General features: G+C 41.2%; 1 protein-coding gene across 1 annotated transcript; it reads left to right on the top strand.

Annotated features, from left to right (window-relative positions):
* The first annotated feature begins 123 nt into the window (after positions 1-123).
* On the top strand, positions 124-22641 carry LOC310636451 (interleukin-31 receptor subunit alpha-like). Its single transcript, XM_083356306.1, has 10 exons — positions 124-146; positions 1834-1910; positions 2624-2849; positions 3815-3991; positions 7717-7818; positions 8316-8459; positions 16089-16229; positions 16683-16776; positions 20480-20546; positions 21095-22641. The coding sequence occupies exons 3-10, from the start codon at positions 2747-2749 to the stop codon at positions 21461-21463; spliced, it is 1197 nt and encodes a 398-aa protein (XP_083212432.1). The 5' UTR covers positions 124-146; positions 1834-1910; positions 2624-2746; the 3' UTR covers positions 21464-22641.
* Positions 22642-24781: the final 2140 nt, after the last annotated feature.

Raw genomic sequence — 24781 nt, 5'->3', positions numbered from 1 at the left:
TGTCAGAAATCAAACTGCAAATCTCACTGGCCTATGGAATTTTACCAATTATACAGTTGCTGTTCGGTGTAGGATTAATGAGTCCCATGAGTCAAGCCCCTGGAGTGAATGGAGCAACAAAGTAACAAGCAGAACAGAAGAACAAGGTAAGAACAACATAGCTAAGTCTGGCATAGAGATTTTATTTGCAGATTTAAACATCTCTAGTCATGGTTAATAAAGGTTAAAGGTAGAACTGTCACTCATGCTTTGGTCTATCACTCTTTGGATTACTGTAATGCACTCTGCATAGGGATGCCCTTGAAGACCACCCAGAAAATTCAACTGGTCTAGGATGCAGCAGCGGGCACCGTAATGGGGGCCCCTAAATTTGTCCATGTAAAACCTCAGTTACGTGAGCAGCATTGGCTTCCAGGTTCTTTCCAGGTGCAATTCGAGGTGTTTGTCATCACCTTCAAAGCTTTATGTGGCACAGGACCAGGTTATCTTTGGGACCACCATCTATGTGTCCTATCAGGTTGGATAGGGTGGGCATGGTTCTAGTCCCTTCTCCTAAATATTGCCATGTGATGGGAGCTGTGTAGCGTGCCTTTCCATGGCTACTCCTGCCCTATGGAACATTCATCCCCTGGAAGTTCAGCAGGCCCCTATCTGTGAAGCTTTGAGGATCTGGCTTTGCCCCCAAAATGCATGGGAAAAGATTGGATAATTGCACCCATTAGATGTTTGACTTGATGCCAGGTCTTCATTGGTTTTAACTTTTTAATGTGTTTGGTTTTATACTTTCAATATGATTTTATATATTGTTTTAACTTTTCTTGGGAGCCACCCAGAATTGGTTAAAAGATAGGTGGCTGTATAAATGTTTTAAATAAATGAATGAATGAATAAATAAATAAAACCCTTTATATGAAAAGCCACACAAATAATGGCACATATATTGTTTGCACCATACTTATATAGTGGGGCTCATTTAATTTAGCTGGGTTTTAGTTGAGGAAAATATAATTTAAGGGAGACAGGCAGTTGAAAATGATGAAATATAAATACAGAAATAATAAATAGTGCACATGGCTTTTGTTTTTTGTAAGTGCACATTCCAGCCACAAATGGAATTGTGGATAATGTTGTGGAATCTGTGTTGAGATGCTTCTTTCATACACATTTCTTCCCAGTTGACATTAGAGCAACTTGTTTGGCTGGTGATAGACACAGTTCTATGTTAAATAGCAGAGTGGCACAAATATGACCTTGGAGAAAATATGCAAACACCATTAACAGAACATGGGCTTAGTATGGGAAAACAAAAAAAAATCGTGAGAAAGAGACTTAAAATGGCTGTGCCTTGATTCTTCCTAGTATGAAAGGAGAGATCCACTAGTTTTCAATATCCTGGGTGGTTTTTTTTTTAAAGTTTATCAGTAAAGTAGAATTTTAGTCTTTTTTCTGGTGTCTTGTTTCTTGATCTGGCTACCTTGAACGGCTCACACTGATATTGAAAGAAAATTCCGCTTATTTTTAACATATACTGCATGCCTAGAGGTTCTTTGATAGTATGGTTACAGTTGATATCTCTTTTAATTGGATTAAGTATTTCTAGCTAGTCATGATGGCCTGACATATCCAGTTACTAGAATACAGCTGAAACTGGAGCCTTAGAAAAGATGAGGAAGAATTGGGTGTCATTGTGTTCTTGTTAAGTCCAGTGTCTGTTTGCTGTTAGAGAAGACTAACCATTACTTAACCTACAGAAGGGAGTGATGCCTGTCCAAGTGATCTATTTATGCATTTTGTTTTCATATTTTAAAATTTTGTTTCATTTATTCTTAACAGCCCCTTTGAAAGTAGACTTATGGAGAGTAATTGAAACTTTTCATCCTAATGAAAAAAGGGTGCGCCTTTTGTGGAAGGTAAACAAATATCAGGACATTTAAAAATTCCAGTTTCTTTTTATGAATGTGTATATAATACACACACACACACACACATATATGGTGTTCAAAGTTCTTCTCTGCTTCTTGAGTCTGATATCAGAAGGTTAGGAATCCTGGTTATTACAATTTCTTAAAATGAAATGCTGATATTCCCAACATTGTTTAAATAACAATAACAGGTAGTGTTTGAGCTAAAGTATTCATTTAGTGACCATTTGAAGTTGCAATGGGAATGAAAAAAGGGACTTATGACCATTTTTCACACTACCATTGCAACCTCCCCATAGTCAGATGATCAAAATTTGGATGATAGGCAACTGGTTCATACTGATAACAGTTACAGTGTCCCCTGTCATGTGACCCTCTTTTGCAACCTGCTAACAAGAAGAGTCAATATGGAAACCAGATTGGAGTGAGAAAAAAAATATCCCATGTTTGCCTTTTAATTTATGCTGCTTAACTATTTAGATTTTAACAGTTCTGTTTTAATTGCTTAAATGTGTTTTAATCATTTGCACATTTCTGTGGTGCAAAATTGCCTGGAACTATGAATAACTCTGCAGCTAACATGTACATACTTTTCAAGTGCTGCTTTACAATTTTATTTTTCATGCATTAGGTTTTGAGGAGTCCAGTCATATACATGTTTAACCATTTGTTCTTCTTAATTGCTACTTTAAACTGACCAGGTAAATGAAGAATTCCCATCTTCAGGAATCATAACTGGCTATACAGTAAGATACATTGCAGAAAACAGCAACATTACTTTCGAAAAAAAATACAATCAGAAAGAGCCAGTCATTCTCAGCCTGATGGAGGACGCCTACAATATCAGTTTTATTGCTCATAACAGTGCTGGAGATTCTCCTGAAGCTACTATTAGAGTTCCATCATCAAAACATGAAAAAACAATGAGTAAGTTTATGCAAATACTGTATACAACACACACACACACACACACACACACACACACACACAGAATAAGAAAGTGCTTTTGAGTTGTTATTGTTTATTTTTTATTTATTTTTATTTATTTTAATCCCATATATATCCCGCCCTTCTCCGAAGACTCAGGGTGGCTTACAGTCTAAAGCACAATGTGCTTAGCAATAGCCTTCATTCTATGTATATGCCTGCTTATTAGGGCTTTCGCCCCCCCAAGCGGCATTATTACAAAGTCATCTTATTGCCCCCAACAATCTGGGTCCTCATTTTACCTACCATTTTAACAAAAATCACCTTTGAGACAATCATGACTGGGATGACTGAGCATCTCCATGGACTTTGGAAAGGCTTGCTAAATATATGGATTCTTATCAAGAAGAATATTATCAAATAAATTTGTTGCTACAGTTATATATGCTTCCTCCACTCTAAAATCCAATCTAAAGGTATCTTTTTAAAGAAGAAATAACAAGTGGTTGTTAGGTGAAAATGGCTCTTAACTTTGTTACGTAGATGAATATGTATGTGTGTGTGTTCAAAATTCACTTCAGAAATGTTTCACTGAGCAATAGAAATTTTGGGTTCAGTTGTGATCCTAAGTCAAGGACTACCTGTGTTCCAATTTGAGTTGCCATGTTTTCTGTAAGGAAATGGTGAAATTCTCTCTCTCTCTCTCTCTCTCCCTCCCTCCCTCCCTCCCTCCCTCCCTCCCTCTATCTAACTATATAAAACCATGCTAGCTCGTTAGCTAGCTATTACCGTGTGTGTGTGTGTGTGTGTGTGTGTGTGTGTGTGTGTGTGTGTGTATGTGTATTACCATGCTATAGTTTTCTGTTTCTGTTTGCTGTAAATAACCACTGCCATGCATTGCCAGTTGCAGTTTTAAATTGCTGGCATTTACTCAACCTAGTTAACTTGGGCAATTATTCTCATAGAACCAAAAATTCTTCATCTGAAGGCTTATGCTTTAAATGAGGAAATGCTTTTGAAATGGGATTTAGCAGATTCAGAAATAAATGGTTATCTTATCGAATGGTATGAGTTGGAGGAAAACCCATACAAGCGATCTTGGCATAGGATAAGAAATACCACAGAATGGACTTCCCCCAAAGGTATGATTTTAAGGCTAATTGCACATACTATGGGTGGTAGTGCTTTTAAGTATTGTCTTTTTATTTATATACTTTTCAATTATGTCTTATCTTCCCTCCTTGTTTTTCTATTACTAAAGATTGTAAGCCATTGAAAGATTAATTTGGGGATTAGCAATGTACACATAAGGGACGTGGTGGCTCAGTGGGTTAGGATGCTGAGCTTGTCGATCAGATGGTCGGCAGTTTGGCGGGTCAAATCCCGAGTGCCGCGTAACAGAGTGAGCGCCTGTTACTCGTCCCAGCTTCTGCCAACCTAGCAGTTTGAAAGCACGTAAAAATGCAAGTAGAAAAATAGGGACCACTACGGTGGGAAGGTAACAGCGTTCCGTGCACCTTTGGCGTCTAGTCATGCCGGCCACATGACCACGGAGACATCCTCGGACAAGCGCTGGCTCTTCGGCTTTGAAACGGAGATGAGCACTAGCCTCTAGAGTTGGAAACGACTAGCACGCATGTGCGGGGAACCTTTACCTTTACCTTTAATGTACACATGTATCACTGTGCTACTCCTTTTTTAAAGAGCAAGCAAGTTTAGGCCAAGCACAGAGGAGTAAGAAATATTAAGTTGAAGAAGTTAAAGGCATGACATAAGAAAAATGAAAATAAATATAGTTAAGTCTAATTTACACCAGAATGCATCTCTATATTTGCAACCCATCTTTACTTTCACCACGTCCTTCCTCTACCTTATATTTTGCCTTTTGTTTCTTAAATTTCTTAATAAACTTGTCAGTTGCAATCCATCTTCCTTTGCTTCCCCCTTTCTCTTAACCAGTGGGCAAATAAGCTAATTCTACCTTATTATAAACCTACATTAACAAATTTTGCAAGTCTGGAAGTATAGTTCTCCCGCTGTCACCTTTACAGCCTGATAACTTAGGGAGAATTCCACCTGATCCTCTTGCTGTGCCCATTATGCAGCAGTGGGCTATGTTCCCTCTTATTTGACAATTCCCTAGATAGCGTCTCATCACTCCATTTCCTAAGGTCATTCTCACATTCCATTACAGCAAATGATTGTTCAGAAAAGAAGAACAAAGAGCAACAAAGATGATTAGAGGGCTGAAGGCTAAAATTGATGAACAGTTGCAGGAATTGGGTATGTCTAGACGCGGTGGCTCAGTGGGTTAGGATGCTGAGCTTGTCGATCAGAAGGTCGGCAGTTTGGCGGGTCGAATCCCGAGTGCCGCGTAGCAGAGTGAGCGCCTGTTACTCGTCCCAGCTTCTGCCAACCTAGCAGTTCGAAAGCACGTAAAAAAGCAAGTAGAAAAATAGGGACCACTACGGTGGGAAGGTAACAGCGTTCCAGGTGCCTTTGGCATCTAGTCATGATGGCCACATGACCACGGAGACGTCCTCGGACAAGCGCTGGCTCTTCGGCTTTGAAACGGAGATGAGCACCGGCCCCTAGAGTCGGAAATGACTAGCACACATGTGCGGGGGAACCTTTACCTTTACCTTTTTAGTCTAATGAAAAGAAGGACTAGGGGTGACATGATAGCAGTGTTCCAATATTTGAGAGGCTGCCGCAAGGACGAGGGGGTCTATTTATTTTCCAAAGCACCAGAAGGCAAGACAAGAAACAATGGATGGGAACTAATCAAGGAGAGAAGCACCTTAGAACTAAGGAGAAATTTCCTAACAGTGAGAACAATTAACCAGTGGAATGGCTTGCCTTCAGGGATTGTGGATGCTCCAATCCCTGGAAGCTTTTAAGAAGAGACTGGACAGCCATTTGTCAGGAATGCTTTAGCAGGGAGTTGGATTAGAAGACTTCCAAGCTCCCTTCCAACTCTATTATTCTGAAGTACTGAGAGGGACGCAGTGGCTCAGTGGGTTAGGATGCTAAGCTTGTCGATCAGAAGGTTGGCAGTTTAGCGGGTCGAATCCCGAGTGCCGCATAACAGAGTGAGCGCCTATTACTCATCCCAGCTTCTGCCAACCTAGCAGTTTGAAAGCACGTAAAAAATGCAAGTAGAAAAATAGGGACCACTATGGTGGGAAGGTAACAGCGTTCCGTGCACCTCTGGCCTCTAGTCATGCCGGCCACATTTATTTATTTATTTTATTTATTTTATTACATTTGTATACCGCCCTTTCCCTGAGGACTCAGGGCGGTTTACAGGGAATTAAAAATCAAAACATACAAAAGCTAAAAACCAGTTTAAAAATATTAAATTCACCCTGTACACTTAAAAACCCCAGTTAAAATTTTCTCCTCAGCCTGGGCCCGGGAGCTCAAAGAGCCAGGTCTTCAGGCCCCGGCGGAATGATCGGAGGTCAGGGGCAGTCCTCAGCTCCACCAGCAGCTGGTTCCAGAGGGCAGGCGCTCCCACTGAGAAGGCCCTATCCCTGGGTGTCACCCGCCGGCAATCTCTCACCGGCGGAACCCTGAGCAGACCCTCCCTGTGGGAGCGCACTGGGCCAAGGGCGTTTGATGCCGGCAGCAGGTGTTCCCTCAAATATCCCGGACCCAGGCCATGTAGGGCTTTATAGGTGATAACCAGCACCTGACCACGGAGACGTCCTTGGACAAGCGCTGGCTCTTTGGCTTTGAAACGGAGATGAGCACCGGCCCCTAGAGTTTGAAACGACTATCACAGACGTGCGGGGGAACCTTTACCTTTACCTTTACTATATTCTGAAGATTGACCAGATTGTCCTCCATTGCTGCTTAAACTGAGTTATGCAATTCAGTAGGCACACAACACTTTTGGCATAAAGAAATGGCTGTTTTGAATGTATTGCTTCATGTAATTATGTTCTGCTCCTCTGCCAAGATAGTTCTGGAGTTCCAAAAGTGGCTTAAAAAATCAATCAAAAAGAAAAAGACTCTCTGAGTCTCTTGATAGCCTTTTTGGCTCCGGGTTCATTTCCCCCTGTGAACATTGTTCTTAATTAGTTCCAGGGAACAGATAGAGGAAGAACCTTCCCATGCTGTTGTTGATTCTTCAGAAACTAATAATAGAAGCTTTTGACCTGGTTTTATCTCAATGTTAAATGCTTTTGGTTTAATTGCAGCTACTTTAGAAGGCTTTTTTGTGCTTAAAGATTTTAGCCTTCCACATATGATTTAAGAGATTTCTGCTTACATGCTGCTTGGTGCTGTGGTAGATTTTGGAAAATATGCAGGGTATATTCATATGAATAGAATTAGTAAGAATATAAAGTTAGTCCTAAATGTAGCAATCTAGTTTAGAAGATTCTTCTTGGAAACTGCTTGTTCATCTTGATTCACGTTGCATATTCTAGTTCCACCATGTCCAGCAGGGAAATGAATATGTGTAAAGCATTTTTATGCTAGATTGGTATGTTAACTTATCTGTGTGACAGGTGAAATAAAGAGACAAAGTGCAACAGGGGGTGGGCAGGAGAGGTCAAAAATATCTACGGCACATTTTATAGCATGTGTAAAAACACTATGGCTTTAATTACACAGTCCATGGCTGCCATTTTGACACCGCCCCCCCACCCACCCCACCCCCGTGGATGACTCCTGGATTTGGAAATACATACTAAGCACAGTACAAGGGTAAAGTCTCTACCAAGAGTTTGAAGCCTTCATTTTCATGTTTTACTTTTCTGCCTTTCTTGGCAGTGTAGTGTGAAAGGACCAATTAATAGGATTCTTGCTAGTAACCTTGAAAGAAGGATAATATTCTATTACTTTTGTTTTCTTCCAGGAATCTTTAAAAAATGTAAATGCTATAATTTTTCAGTATACCCTTTGTGTAAAGATGAAATACAAAAGCCCAGTTCCGTCAGTATCTACTTCCATGAAGATGGTACGTATAAACAGTGGTTCTCGACTGAGAGGGAGTGAATTCATAACAGCTTTAGCTAAGAAGCTTGCATGGATATGTTGTTCCGCAGAAATGTCTTTTTCCAATTTATAATAATGGATTAACAAATTCAAAGGAAGTCTGAACTTGCTTACCTCTTTGAAAATAGTAGAGGGTCACTGAGCAAAAGCTTTGGTGGGCAATAGCATCCAAACAAAACGGTTACCTCCATCATATATGAGACTTAACTGTCACATGTTAGTATCAGCCACCTTTAAGGCAAGAATTTTCCTAAATTTTCCATTTTAATCTGTTTTTATATATATTAGTATTATCTTCCTAGGCCAGTGGCCTATGTTGTTCTGTATATATGTGGTACATAGCATTTCCAAAGTATCAAAACTCTGTTGCTTGCCATGGGCATTTTTGTTGGAAGAACTATTTCCTAATTAACTGCTAAGATATTTTGAAACTGTTAAAAGTTATTCTGTATGATTTAGTCCCATCTAGTGGTCCTCACCCTGAACTGGAAAATGTTGGTAAAGATTATGCCACCATAAAATGGAAAGAAATTCCAAAATCAGAAAGGAATGGTGTGATTATTAACTATACTATAATATATAAAACAGACAACCAACAACTGGGTATGTATGCAAACTGAAACAAAAGAACAGCCATTGCCAATGCTTTAACTTCAGAGGTCTGCTTCCTTTGTCTGAGATAGCCTTTATTTAAACTTGGTGCTAAGTGTTTTAAAATCATTTCTCTTAGTATCTCTGTCTTTGCCTCTGTCTGTCTGTCTGTCTGTCTGTCTGTCTGTCTGTGTGTGTTCAAGTCATCTAGCTATCTTTGTACAACTATTTAATCCTAAATCTGTCCTAGAGACACACTCTGCTTTCTCATCTCTACTGAGCATAAGGCAAAAGAGGCTGTACACGTACCCCATTAGGGTACATCACAGCCTGGAATAATCTGAGTCAGCTTCTTCCAATTCTTTTTGGTCTTATGTTCTTTGCTTCTTTAATATATTTCCTGTTAACTTTGGTTTCCTAAACTTTTTCTAAAGCTTGTAGGAAAGGTGTTTGTTGTTACTAAAGGATGGTCCTAGTTTATTCTAAATGGCAAACTGAGTACCTCTGCTGAAAAATACCTAGCTTTCTATCTCCAAAGTGCTTTTTCAAAAGACAACTGGACCCTGTTTTTTGGGATAGCCATGACCTGGATGACTGAGAATTTCCACAGACCCTTGGCTTTATAATAATGTCATTATAGAATGATGTATAGTTGTGGCATTATTTTACCCTATTGCTTAGCTGCTTTTCCCAAGGGCTCCCTGTTGTGTAGCTGGTTCTTTGCAGGCAATAAGCAAGACGGAAGGGTTCCAAACAGAAACATGCTTTATTGGAGTCAAGCAGAACAGAACTGAAACAGTGGCTGCTGCGCAGCTACTTATACGGTTGGCCACTAGGTGGTGGCCAATAGGTTTAAAGGAACCCATTCCCGCCCAAATCAACCAATGATATTCCTGGAGACAACAAGTCTGGCTTAGTCCGTAGCTGTTACACAGACACACCATTGAGTAACTGTTAAGGAGCATTTAAACAGACACGTGTATCAGTAGAAGCAAAAAACCCCCAATACGTTACACCCCTCCCCCCTAGAATGTACACACATTATTTACTAACATAATCTTGAAGATATTTTGGTGGTCTAAGAAACCGCTCAGAACGCCTGGGTGTTCTGGGAAACTCCTGGTCTTCCTGCTTGCTGGCCGGGCTGGGTAGACCAGGACTCTTGTGTTCAAGTGAGTCAAATTGACTCGAATTCCTTTGGCTGACCATACCTGGTCGGCCCAAACCAAAGTCCAATGGAATAACTGGGTCAGCAGAGCTGCTGCACAATTCGGGTTCTCCTTCCCCATCTGGAGACCCAATTTGAACTTCCGGACTGTGTCCATCTATGGCCACCTCCCCATTGTAAGGTCTGAAGGAATCCTCAGAGTGTTTGAACTGCTCTGTGAGACTGCTGGTTAACGGCTCTTGTTGCGGACCTACTGAGGAGTCCTTGGTTAGTGACTGTTCAACAAACCGCCGTTGCAACTGATCAATATATCGGCAAATGACTCGCCCCCCCTTCCAGGACCACCTTGTAGGAGAGGGGTCCTGAGATCTTAACAGTTTTAGTGGGCACCCACAAAGCCCCATGCCTGTAGTTCTGAGCCCACACCCAATCACCCACTTGCAACCCCCTTGGTGCCTTTGGGTGTGCGGTGTCTGCTGCTACTCAGTCAGGATGCAACCTGTCCAGTTTCGTGATCAGTCTTCTTCCCCAGCGGAGCTCTGCTGGGTTTTTGCCTGTGGCTGTGCATGGCATAGTGTGCTGGCATAGCAAGAAATTAGCTAGCCTATGGTGCCAATCCCCTGAAACTATGTGTTTTAGTGACTCTGTCATATGCACCATGCGTTCTGCCTGCCCGTTAGTAGAGGGGTGAAAAGGAGCCAACGTTGCATGCCTTATGAGGTTGGCCCTCAAGAAGGCCTGAAATTCAGACGCTGTGAACTGGGTCCCGTTGTCTGAGACTAAGACGTCCAGCAGCCCATGTGTAGCAAAAAGCTTCCTAAGCAGCTGGATGGTCCTAGCAGTAGTCATAGTGGTTATAGGAATTACTTCCAACCATTTAGAGTGGCTGTTGACCACTATCAAAAACAGCTGTCCCTGAAAGGGCCCAGTGAAGTCAGTGTGAATCCTTGACCATGGTGTATGAGTCTCCTCCCATCGGTGGACAGGGGCCTGCGCCATCTCTGGTCTGGACTGTTGACATGTGTAACACCTGTGTACTTGGGCTTCGATAGCCTTATCTAACCCTGGCCACCAAAGGTAGCTCCATGCCAGCGCCTTCATCCAGACGATACCAGGATGGCCCTCATGCAGAGACTGGAGCACTCTGTGCCTTAATGAACTGGGAACAATAACCCTGCTTCCCCAAAGAATGCACCATTTATTTATTTATTTATTTATTTATTTATTTATTTATTTATTTATTTATTTATTTATTTATTTATTTGGATTTATATACCGCCCCTCTCCCAAGGGACTCGGGGCGGTGTACAGGGCAATTAAACACTATGAACAACAGATAATATACAAAAATTAAAATGAAATTAAACCAAATAGCCCTAAACAATAAAACACATTCTAAAATTTAAATTTTTTTAAATTTAAGATCTAAAATCCCAGTCCCTCAGTCCAGGCCGGCAAGTTCAAATAGCCAAGTCTTCAGGTCGCAGCGGAAAGAGCGAAGGTCGGGAGCCATCTGGAGCTCAACAGGGAGCTGATTCCAGAGGGCAGGTGCGCCCACAGAGAATGCTCTCCCCCTGGGGGCCGCCAGTCAACATTCCCTGACTGACAGCATCCTGAGGAGGCCCTCTCTGTGGGAGCGCACAGGACAGTTCATGTCTATGTGTGAAATAGCTCTGGACTCTGGTTAAGGGCTATTTTCCAGCCATCTGGTGTGAACCCAGGACAGCACCCTGCTTAAAATTTTCTGCTGCTGTTTCCGTAGTGACATCCCCTGCATGGAGAGGAAGTTCTGGCAAATCTTGAATGGACAAGATACAAGCGGCTGGAGCCGGGTCTGGCTCCACGTGTAACAATGGCAACCTGCTAAGGCCGTCTGCGTGGCCCATGTCTTTGCCAGGTTTGTGGATCAGCCTGTAGCTGTAGGCTGACATAAAAATGGACTACTTTAACATTCTGGGGGAAAGTATTTGAGGCGTCTGCCTGTCTGTGATAAAAAGTCCCAGCAATGGGTTGTGGTCAGTGAAGACCATGAATTTGTGGCCGTATAAATAGTGGTGGAATTTTTTAATCCCGGCCACGATGGCCAAAGCCTCTGTCAATCTGAGCATAATTGCGCTCAGCCGAGGACAAGGTCCTTGAATAGTAAGCAATAGAGGACTGAGTCCCATCATCTGACAAATGGCTTAGTACAGCCCCCACCCCATAAGGGGATGCGTCACATGCAATACAAACTGGCAAGTTTTCATTAAAGTGCGTGAGCACTGAATTTGAGGACAGTAGTGATTTTACTGCCTTAAAACTGTTTTCCTGGACCTTGGTCCACTTTCATGGGGTGTTCTTGTCTAAGAGCCGGTGTAACGGCTCTGCCACTGCGGCCTTGTTTGGAAGGAATGCATGGTAAAAATTTAGGAGGCCCAGGAATGCCTGGAGCTCTCCTTTAGATCTGGGGCTTGGTGCCAGCTGAATTGCCTGCAGTTTTGACTCTGCAGGATGGATACCTTCAGCATCGATATGGAACCCCAGGAATTCAGTGGAAGGGACCCCAATTTTGCATTTGTCCCTCCTCAGCTTGAGTCCCGCTATGCGGAACTGCTGAAGGATGGCTTTGAGCCACCTTGCCAGGACCTCAATGGACTCTCCAGCAATGAGTACATCAAAATAGGGGCAGACCCCTGGAATACCCTTGAGCATATGCTCCATGACTCCCTGGAAGATCCCTGGGGCTACGCTAACTTTGAACTGGAGGCGCTTGACCTTAAAAGCCACCTTATGTGTCACAATTGTTTGTGCAGCCACTGTGACCTCATCCACTGGTAACTGCTGTTAGATCTGTGCCAAATCTAACTTAGCAAACATGCTACCCCCTTGCAGTGATGCCAATATGTGGCTAACGACTGGCACCGGGTACGCGTGCTGCTGCAGTGCCCGGTTAATGGTGCACTTGTAATCAGCACAAATCCTGATCTCCCCATTGGCCTTAAGTAGTGTAACAATAGGAGTTTCCCACTCCCCCCCATCTACGGGCTGTAGTACCCCCTGACTGACTAGCTTGTCCAGCTCTGCATTGATTTTGTTCTTTAAGGCAAAAGGCACGCGACAGGGCTTAACTCTAATTGGGGTTACGGAGGGATCAAGTTTAAAGGCTATCGGAGGGCCCTTGTGCTCTCCCAGGCTTGTGTCAAAAAAATCTGCAAATTCTTTGTATAGTTCGCCGATTGTGTCTGGTGAATTCTGGTCACTTGAATGCCCAGTGCATCAAACCAATCAAGCCCAATGAGGCTTGTTCTCTGGCCCTCCACCACAATGACATCTAGGGGGCCCCAAAACCCCTTGAAATGTACAGCCACAGTGGCCTCACCCTTGATGATTACTTGGGAATTCTGGAAGTCTGTTAAAATAATGTCAGACGGCCGAAGCTTGGCCTATCTCTTGCTGCGGCTGCACACGAACCGGAAAGTCTCAAGTGAAATAATGGAGACAGCTGAACCAGTGTCCAGTTCCATCCTGCAAGGAACACCTTGCAGCTCGACTTGTAGTTAAAGTTTTTGTTTAAGAGGGCAGAGAGCTCCTGTGTGGCAGACACTCCTGCAGCTGGAGCAGAACCCTACTCTATGCTGCCCGGGGCCCCCGGTACCTCTCCTGAACAGCGCATCCGGTTGGCGGTCCTTCTGGTGACCTCTACAGATGGCTGCAATGTGGCCGGATTTCCCACAGGCCTGACATGTGGCTGTCATGAATTTGCAGTCTGCTCGTTGGTGGCGGCCGCCACAGCCCAAACATCGAAAAAGAGAACTGCCTTGTAAAGGGGTCTCTGTTCCTTGTCTTGGTGCCATTGAATCTTGTCAACTTGGTGGTCAGAGTCGATGTATTCTCTTTGTTCGGCGTCCTCGTGGTGGATGGCTTCTTCATATGGTGTGCTTTTGGTGGGCCGCAACACCTTCACGACCCCGGTGGTGGCTTTATCTGCCATGACCTCTTTCAAAGCTTCTTGTAGCGAGAGAGTCTTCTTCGCAAAAAGTTTTTGTTGGAGCTCTCTACTACTGAGTCCACAGACAAGTCGATCTTGCAGTCTTTCTTCCCAGTCCATGAATTGACAAAGACGCGATGCTTGTCTCAATGCTGCGATGAACTCTGTGGCCGTCTCGCCAGGTTGTTGTTCTCACTGTTTGAATGCATGCCTCCATGCTATCACTGATAGCTTTGGTTGAAAATGGCCACCGAGCCGTTTCTTCAGGTCAACATAAGTAACAGACTCCAGCTGGGCCGGTGTGACTAAGTTCTCAGCGATGTCGAACATTGCAGGTCTGCACACAGAGAGGAGTGTTGCAGCCTTCGGACCATCTTCAGTGACTTGATTTGCCCAGAGGTAGTTCTCTACCCTTGAAATGTAGGACAACCATCTCTCCGGGTGCGTAACATTGAATTCTTTGAGCTTTCCAACCTTCAACATGGTGAGAAGTCTTTGCGGCTCATGTCTTGCATTGCCTCGTGCTGCTGGCTTCTTCGTAGGCCCAGGGACTGATCCTCAGGGTGGGGTGGTCTCCAGCATGGCTTGCTAGGCAGACCGAGGGAGGGGAACGCTGTCCCTACCAGGCACTGTGCTGGTCTCACCCCCTAGTGACTTCAGGCTCTTACGAAGAAGCAGCATCCCACCTTCATTGCCAGTGTTGTGTAGCTGGTTCTTTGCAGGCAATAAATGAAACAGAAGGTTCCAAACAGAAACATGCTTTATTTTAGTCAAGCAGAACAGAACTGAAACAGTGGGTGCTGCGCAGCTACTTATACGGTTGGCCACTAGGTGGCAGCCAATAGGTTTAAAGGAACCCCTTCCCACCCCAAATCAACCAATGATATTCCTGGAGACAATAAGTCTGGCTTGGTCTGTAGCTGTTACATAGACACTATTGAGTAACCATTAAGCAGCATTTAAACAGACATGTGAATCAGTACAAACAAAAAACCCCAATACATTACACTGCCCATAAAAAATAATTATAGGAGGAGGCTGTCATTAGTTAAATCTACTAGGTTAGACTAGGATACCCTTGTCCATTCAAAATGAAAGGTTTTTGATGGCTCACAGTATTTATAATAGATGCAATATGGTTGCATGCTACTGCAATGACTTGAGGAGAGTAGAAAGGGAGCTTCGTTATAAACAATTATATCATAGTTAAGTCAGAAAAAGATAAGTTCAGCTGTCAAATTCAGATCATGATGCAGAAATACAGAATCAATGCTGGAGTACCTCAGTGCTTTGTGAAAGTGCCTCATTTGTCACTTTGTTCAAGTACACAATATTAGCAAACCAATAGCATTTCCACCTTTGAAGTTAGCAAATCAGCAAATCATGCAGGCAATTTAATTTCATTTTCTGAACCTCTTTGCTGCTATCTAATGCAGAGGTCCCCAACCTTTTGGGCACCAGGAACTGGTTCCGTGGAAAGGTTTTTCCGTGGACCGGAGGGGGAGTGGTTTTTTGTGCTGCCTGAATCCTGTGGATGGGGCTTTGTTTGTTTGTGCAAACAGGTTGCTGGCATGCCACGGCCTGATACTGGTCCATGGATTGGGGGTTGGGGACCCCTGATCTAATGGTTAACTGGTTTTTTTTAAATCCAGATTTTGTAGCCCTAACTGGCTGAATCCACCACCACCCCGGGTTTGCAAAAATTAATAGGCTTGACATCAATATTCCAGTGAGAATAATTGCAAGGACAACATCTGCTATGCCTGCCTTGGGGTGGGGAGGGCAAGCAAAATAAGTGTCAGATTCCAAATATTTTAGGACAGGAGTCCCAGTGATGCAATAGTTAAATAACTAGTTGTAAGTGATGATTTTGTGAATTATCTTATTTTGCAAATATCTATTGAGAAATAAAATAGCTCTGAAGAAGTCTTATCAGCCAGCCTGAAGGATTGCTATTGATCGTGCTCAATTTAGTAGAAAGGCAGGGTGTAAATAAAATCATTTTTAAAAAATGTGTGTCTGTGCACGCACAAACATCTCCCAATTAGATATCATAGAAGAATGGCTGAAGGGATAGCAGTTGTGAGTATCCTGCTATAGTGTAAACACAATAGGATATTACTTACAGCACTTAAGTGCTCACGAGATGCTTTTCTAATCTGTCCTTTAAACAGATATATGAGTTGCTCTTTTTAGTAGCTGGGAAGCCAAAAGCTATGGCTCACACTGCCTCTCTATTGATTGGCTTTATACTTTGGAATTGTTTCAGAGAGTGGTGGTTAAAAACAAAGCAGAATGAAAGGCAGGGAAAAGAAATGACCTACAGAAATATTTTTTAGGCATAATTGCTCAGGGCCTTTCTCCTCCTTTTATCATAAATCACATAGAGTCTGAAACAGCATAAAAACACTTGGAATGAATGAAACAGTGAAAGAGGCTTGAAGGGATGGCAGCTCTTTTACGCTGGGTGAGATGACCACTTAACCTTCCATTTATGTCTTAATAGAAGAAACTGTGAATGGCAGTATCCTGAAGTACAAACTTAAGTCTCTGCAACCCATCACCAATTACAAAGTTTGGATTAAGGCAAACACCATCATTGGAGGAAAAACTGGAAGTGAACTGTCTTTTTTTACTCTGCTACTTAGTAAGTTATTCAAGGCAAATAGCTTTTCTCTTCATATATCATTTTTACTTAAGACATGTTTGTGTTGTTTTTAACTAGAAAGAATCCAATGACTTTAGCTGTGTGAAAATGAGATAATGCCAATTTTCTTCTACCACTGGAAAAGCTAGAAACATTAAAGAGTAGCATTTTTAACGTGGTCCTTTTAGAGTTTAATGACCTCTAAAGATTCTGTAGAAAAGTTACATTATTTTAGTCACAATAACCAGATGAAGAATTCAAAGTTAGGAGAAGCTAGAGCCATACCCTTAGCTCACTTATCTCTACAAATATGTATTTCTCTCTTTCTTGGATGCAATCTCATGGAATCAATCCCACCATTTTCATTGATCCCTATGTCTAAAATGTCACTTGAAACTCTTGACCTAAAATATTTGGAATTTGACATTTTAATTTGCTTCCCCCGTTCTCTAGGTACAACAGACATTATCCTTGCAGTTATCTTCATTGGAATATTCATGACATGCCTCTTAAGTTTTGGACTATTGTGGGCTTTAAAATATAAAATGTGAGTATATTTTTAAATGATTGAAAATGAAATGTCAAAAAACAATAATATGGTCCAGGCATTTATACAAGTACTTGTTTTGGCTAATATATAATCTAATACATAATCTCAGTCTCCAATAGTTCAAGATTGTTGGCATTTTATTTTTTTTACTTTTCTTCCATCTATGAAAGTGCTGAGATTATTTTTCATCTATCTCACTTTGTGAAGTGAACGTTGCTTAAATTGCTGGGTTTAGTTGAGGCTATGTGACAAGACTTTTGGCAAATCGCAATCCAACCTCTTTGCCATTCCCCCTTTCATTAGTTACATGAAACTCCTTCTTAACACAATCTAAAGTTTTCATTTTTCTCCAGATGGCTGCAATTTTCCACTGAAGGAGCTTTGAATGATTCAATACTTTATATTCCCAAGCATAGCATTCACATATCCAACTTCCCTTGCCCAAATATTGGGTTCCTTAGGTTATATACAAGATAATTTTAGAGCTAGCCTTAAGCAGGGATCAGGTGAAGTCTCCCCTTCCATATTCATTGGCACAGTGCCTTGAAGTTATTGGATCATCTTCAGAATGTTGGACCATTGCATACATTTCCTCCAAACCTAAACAAACATAATATTGTTTTGTTTTGTTATGTTATGTTATGTTATGTTATGTTATGTTATGTTATGTTATGTTATGTTATGTTATGTTATGTTATGTTATGTCATGTCATGTCATGTCATGTCATGTCATGTCATGTTATGTTATGTTATGTTATGTTATGTTATGTTATGTTATGTTATGTTTATAATCATAATCATAATAGTAAACTTGGAATGGACCTTGGAGGTCATCTAGCCCAACCCCCTGCTCAGGCAGGAAACCCTATAACATTTCAAAAAAATGGCTGTCCAGTCTCTTCTTAAAAACTTCCAGTGTTGGAGCATTCACAGCTTCTGGAGGCAGGTTGTTCCACTGGTTGTTGTTGTTTTTATTGAAAAGTTTTACAAAATTTTAATAATAACCCCCCCTCCCCATCAACCCTCCCCCCTTCCCTCCCCCCCGGACTTCCCAAACCAGAATACAGGGTATTACATATAGCAATCTTATGAAGCATTCACGGCTTTTGGAGGCAGGTTGTTCCACTGATTAATTGTTCTAACTGTCAGGAAGTTTCTCCTCAGTTCTAGGTTGCTTCTCTCTTTGGTTAGTTTCCATCCATTGCTTCTTGTCCTGCCTTCAGGTGCTTTGGAGAATAGCTTGGCTCCCTCTTTTTTGTGGCAGCCCCTGAGATATTGGAAGACTGCTATCATGTTCCCTCTCGCCCTTCTCTTCATTAAACTAGACATACCCAATTCCAGCAACCGTTCCTTATATGTTTTAGCCTCCAACCCCCTGATCATCTTTGTAACTCTTCTCTGTACTCTTTCTAGAGTCTCAACATCTTTTTTACATCATAGTGTCCAAAACTGGATGCAGTATTCCAAGTGTGCCCTTGCCAAGGCATTGTAAAGTGGTATTAACACTTCACGTGATCTTGATTCTATTCCTCTGTTAATGCAGCCTAGCACTGTGTTGGTTTTTTTTGGCAGCTGCAGCACACTGCTGGCTCATAGTTAAATGATTGTCCCTTAGGACTCCAAGATCTCTCTCACAGTTACTACTATTGAGCAAGATACCACCTATACTATTCCTGTGCATTTGGTTTTTCTTGTCTAAATGTAGAACCTTACTTTTTTCACCACTGAATTTCTTTTTGTTAGATAGAGCCCAATGTTCGAGTTTGTCAAGATCCTTCTATATCTTAGGCCTATCTTCTGGAGTGTTGGCTATTGCTTGGTGTCGTCTGAAAATTTGATGAGTTTTCCATCTATTCCCTCATCCAAATAATTGATGAAGATGTTGAAGACCACTGGCCCCAGAACAGAGCCCTGGGGCACTGCACTGCACCCTTCCCTCCATGTAGTTGTAGTTCCATTGAGGACCTCACGTGGAGTATGGCCGGTCAGCCAGCTACAAATCCATTTGGTGGTGATGCTGTCTAACCCACATTTTTCTATCATATCAAGTAGTAGGTTGTGGTCTACTTTATCAAATGCCTTACTGAAGTCCAAGTAAATTATATCCACAGCTTTCCTCTGGTCCACTAATTTTGTCACCTGGTCAAAGAATGCAATAAGATTTGTCTGGCATGTTCTGTTTTTGACAAATCCATGTTGGCTTTTGGTAATGACTTTGTTTGCCTCTAGGTGTTCTCTGATTCATTACTTGATTATCTTTTCCAGAATCTTCCCGGGTATTGAGGTCAGGCTGATAGGTCTGTAGTTTCCTGGATCCATTTTTCCTCCCTTTTTTGAAGATAGGGACTACATCAGCTCTTTTCCAGTCCTCTGGTAGTTTCCCAGTGCTCCAAGATCTTTGAAAAATATAGTTCAGTGGTTCTGAGATACATCTGCCAGTTCCTTGAGAACCGTGGGATGTAATCCATCTGTTATGTTATGTAATATTTAATATATTATCAAGAAGGGAATAAGGTAAAGGTAAAGGTTCCCCTGCAGATGCATGCTAGTCGTTTCCAACTCTAGGGGCCGGTGCTCATCTCCGTTTCAAAGCCGAAGAGCCAGCGCTTGTCCGAGGACATCTCCGTGGTCATGTGGCCGGCATGACTAGACGCCAAAGGCGCACGAAACGCTGTTACCTTCCCACTGTAGTTGTCCCTATTTTTCTACTTGCATTTTTACGTGCTTTCAAATTGTTAGGTTGGCAGAAGCTGGGACGAGTAACAGGCGTTCACTCTGTTACGCGGCACTTGGGATTCAACCTGCCAAACTGCTGACCTTCTAATCGACAAGCTCAGTGTCCTAACCCACTGAGCCACTGCATCCCTACTTAAGAAGGGAATACAAGTATCCAAAGTTCCCTCAGAATAGTCTAAACATCCCAAATGTTTCAAATTAGGAGAGCAAATAAAAGGAAGGGGACCTTTGTTTATTTAATAAAAAGGTTTATATGGATATCCAACTCACTCACAGCTACTCAGAGTGGCTTATAAACATAAGATTCCAAATTCAAAACCAAAATAATAAATAATATTACTAATATCACTAATAAAGGAACCTTAAATTCTTAGAATCTGCATTTTTCCTGTCTCTAACCGAAAGAGGTGACTAGGCTGTGGACTAGCTTGAGCAGGGCTGTTGGTCCAGGAAAGGGTATAATAGATGCACAATCTACAATTGTGCAAAGGCCCGCCTAGCCATGAGTGCCACCTGCTCCTCGAACAGGAGTGGTGAGCCCAGGAGAACCCCCAGATTAAGCACCAGGAACATCTGGGGCAGTGCAACTTCATCCAGCATCAAAGATGACAATTCTCTATAAACCAAAGAACGCAATTCCAAAACCAGTCTGTTTTGCCAGGGTTCAGTTTCAGCTCATTGCTCCTCATCCAGACTTTAACAGCCTCCAGCCTAAAGAGGGAAGTTGTGGCATCGCTTAACTCAACATGGACTGAGATATACAGCTGAGTATCGTCATCATACTGATAATATGTCATCTCATAGGGATGGCTGATCTTGCCCAGAATCTTCATGTAGACATCAGATAGAAATGTTCCAAACCCTGTGAAAATCCATAAAGCAGGGACTGAAGTTCAAGTCTCTTGGTTCCATTCTTCAAATGCAAGTATTGGAGAACTAAATCAGTTTGCTTTTGTTTTATCAGGATAAAACGAATTTGCTGGCCTCAGATTCCACGTCCTGTAATAGCAAGTTGCCCTGCTGTATCTCAGGTAAGGACTGGGCAGGCTGTGAGAAATTGATTGTCATGGCCCAGAACTTTCCCTAGTCCTTATGCAATTAGGAAAATAGCCCCTAACCTTTGCATTGGTTGTCCTTAGTGATGCTGCCACCTCCCATTCTTCTTCCTCTATCTTGCCTTCCTTCTATAAATACAATTTGTCTTTAGACCCAAGAGTGAGCTTACAGTATCTTCTGTTCTGGCCACATTAACTAAATTGCATACTGAAGCTGGTGAACACATGAAAGAATGACCATATTACGTAAACAATTAGAGGGCAGAGGGATTCCCGGGAAAAAATCTTATCAATAGTTTGCTTGCCTGATTGAATGAAGAAGCAACGGCTCATGGGATACAACCATCTGAGTAGTTACTCTTCTTTCTGATGTTGCCACATCCATGTGGACAGTAACAGCAGTAGAATTGTTTATTTTTTTTATTTTTCTCCTATGTACATCCTCTTTGCTGATGGTTATTTTCATTTTCACTAGTAAAGGAAGCTTAAATTCTTAGAATCTGCATTTTTCCTGTCTTCAGCAGAAAGTCATATTGGGGAACTTATCTTCTGAGGACGACATCAATATTTTGAAAATAGATACTTGCAGTGAGAACGAGTTGCCATTGCTGAATCCTAAAAACTGCTTCAAACAAGCAAATGTTACTGCAGAAATTAAGGTTGCTGGTCAAGGGACTTTTTGCAGTGGAGAATACAAAGCTCTAGAATGCTTTCTCTCAGAATCACCTTTGAACCATGACTTCAAGAATCAAACATTTCTAACTACAAGAAGGGATTCTGAAAGTTCTGCAAAAGAAGAAATGAAATATCAGGAAAATTTACAGGAGAAATCTGAATTTAATTCATATTTGAAAAACTCTGTTCAAGAGAGTTCCTGGATTGCGAGAATGTAGACAAAATACAAAAGAAACTGAAACCCAGCCTGCTTCTTTGGACTGTTGTAGTGCTGGGGATCCTTACGTAGCACCAGATACAGTTAAATTACTGTCAAAGTATTAATTACAAAATGTATTTTTTTAAAAAAAAAATTATGGGGCACCCTGCTTGTAACTGCTATTTTATTAAATAGTGAGCGTGTAATTTCTGCATGTTTTTTTTAATTATTGCATAAATTTGTTTGACTTGTTAGGTAGGTATAAAACATTCACACCAGGGTGTCATGTTTCATGGCTGCTCTGTTTCCTAATAAAATATAATGATAAGCTGAATAGAAAAAAGTGGTTTGAGGAACTTTGGATATAGAAGAAAATGCTGTTAGGAGTTGAACAATATCCACACATCCTTACTTTTTGACCCAAAGAGCTGAAAATATATTTTTTTCTATTTAAACAGTTGGTTAATGCATCAGGCTAGAACTTAGGAGACTCTATTAGCCCTTCCTTTGGGCCAGTCATTCTCTGTCAGCCTAGCCCACCTCATATGGTTGTTGTGGAGAAACTAGGAGGAGTTAATTATAAAAGAATGAAGGCAGAATAAAATCTAATAAAAATAAAATATGTTTCTTGGATATGTTTTTTGTTGCAAATACAGTCAAAGCTATGCCTTCTTAACATTTTTGTTATCACAGATCTCAAATATGGAGGGGAAAATGAAGTCATATAATTGTCGATCAAGACAATTGAATGTGTTCTAAAGATTGGTATAAAAAGGTGATGTAGAAATAAATATAATATATATTCTATCATTTGTATTTGTACTCAGTGGTTGAAATGTTTTCAATCTATCAAAAAAAAATAATGTAAACCTAGAAAGGTCACTTTAAAGAGTTCATATTTTATATAATGTCAAGAGTTCAAGGTTTCTTGGGTAAAAGTTGTTTCTATTTATGCCATAATGCTTTGCCTGAATAAGTGGTTCTCAGAAGTGTCAGTCTGTCTCTCTCTCTTAAACTATTCATAATTTACCCAGTGTTGAGATGAACTAGAGTTTCTTGGAACAGAAAGATTAGAAGAAAAAAAAACTTCAAATGGTTGCAATGAAGTGATAAGGGTATTTAGAAGCTATGCTTTGGCCTAAATAGGTGTTTCTCAGAAGTGTTAATCTCTCTGTACATTACATTATTTCACAATCTACCCAGCATTGAGATGAATTAGATTTTCTTGGAACAGAAAGATTAGAAGAAAAAAGGAAGAAAGAAGTCAAATGATTGCAATGAAGTGATAAGGGTGTTTAGAAGTTCTGAAGTAGCTAAGAAGCTACTATCAAATCTTGTTTCCCCCCCCCCACCTGAGAAAGCACTTCCTCATTTTGCATATTACTTACTGCACTGCTGGACACATCTGATATGAGGATCTGTTAATAGCTTTCAAATCTATAGAATTGTGACCATGACATAAAAATGACTTTGTTCCTGATAAGAGGAGAAAGGATAAGATCTGAATTCTCCATCCCACAGAGGCTGATTGCACAAAGCATTGCAGAAATGTTCAGTGTGGCGCGTAAAATATCCCTACTATCTGCCAAGGAACGATTTCATATCCTTGTCAGTTTTTGTTGAGCACATAAATGCTGGTTTTGACCAAATGTATTTCATCTTTTTTTCCTCTTTTGGCTGACATTGATGAACTAGGTGGAATTCTTCTTTTGTGTTTTTTTTTGTGTAAGCAAAAGATGGGATTGACACATACAAAAGGGCAGCATTAGGGATCTTCTATAACAAGTCACTTTCCTTCAGATCTAAATACAGTATTCCTTGATGACAACTAGAGAAAGTCATATGAAATTTTCCTAATTCCTCCATATAGGTTGTGTAGTCCTTAAATGCTAAGTTCAAAACTGTGTAGACTCATAATCCACTGAATAGATGTAGACTTTGAAATTAGTCTATTCAGCCCTGATGCCGACTGAATAAATCACAAGAGTAATTCCTTATGCTATAGAAATAATAGTCATCTATTCCATAGCCCAGTTTGGAAACAAATATGCCAATAAGGTCAACAGTTTGCATCTTCAAATGCTGTTTTTATACATAGCATTGACTGAAGAGACATACTTGTTTTGATATATGGTTATTTTGGAGATTTTAAATCTATCTGACTCCAAGGTGACTCTAGGCATTTTATATCAGATAAGAATATAAAACAACAATGATAATAAACACAACAAGAAAATCTCAGGTGCTGTATAAGAATGCTCCATCTAACAAGAAACATCACTAATAGGACTCTACCAACAGCCTATCTCAAGTCTTGGGAGAACAGACATATTTTTAAAACCTTTTGGATCATCATCAAGGTGGGATGAAAATTAACTGTTTCTAAAATTTGTAACTTTAAAGTAATGGATGAAATATTGTCACAATGCCATATTCTATCCTAGTACTCTGTTATAAAAGTATGAAATTGCTTACAACCTATGTGACTTGTGTGTTTTATTCTTAGATTACAACTGGAGTTATGTTTACATCTTCTTGCCAGTAATATAAAATGAAGCAAGATCATTTTTCAATTGAGAGATTGGATGTAGCATTAACATCCTGCAAAATATTGAACAATACAATAAAAGGTATGCGTGCTAGTCGTTTCCAATTCTAGGGGCCGGTGCTCATCTCTGTTTCAAAGCCGAAGAGCCAGCGCTTGTCCGAGGACATCTCCGTGGTCATGTGGCCGGCATGACTAGACACCAAAGGCGCATGGAACGCTGTTACCTTCCCACCGTAGTGGCCCCTATTTTTCTACTTGCATTTTTATGTGCTTTCAAACTGCTAGGTTGGCAGAAGCTGGGACGAGTAACAGGCGCTCACTCTGTTACGCGGCACTCGGGATTCGACCCGCCAAACTGTCGACCATCTGATTGACAAGCTCAGCGTCCTAACCCACTGAGCCACTGCATCCCTTACAATACATTCTTAGGCCCATTAGGAATATTAGATTTACATCAGGTAATTAAATAGTAATGGGAGAATGTCATTCTTAAACTCACATTGTGTGAGTTTTCCTTTATTTTTTTTTACTTTTGCCAACATTATTATAAGCAGATTAAGTTGTTTAGCAAGGGACGTGGTGGCTCAGTGGGTTAGGACGCTGAGCTTGTCAATCAGAAGGTCGGCAGTTTGGCAGTTCGAATCCCGAGTGCCGCGTAACAGAGTGAGCGCCTGTTACTCATCCCAGCTTCTGCCAACCTAGCAGTTCGAAAGCACATAAAAATGCAAGTAGAAAAATAGGGACCACTATGGTGGGAAGGTAACAGTGTTCTGTGCACCTTTGGCGTCT

This window comes from Vipera ursinii, assembly GCF_947247035.1.
Source record: "Vipera ursinii genome assembly, chromosome: 2".
Lineage (NCBI taxonomy): Eukaryota > Metazoa > Chordata > Lepidosauria > Squamata > Viperidae > Vipera > Vipera ursinii.
The sequence above is the reverse complement of the archived record's forward strand: the minus strand, read 5'-3'. Positions and strand labels throughout refer to the sequence as shown.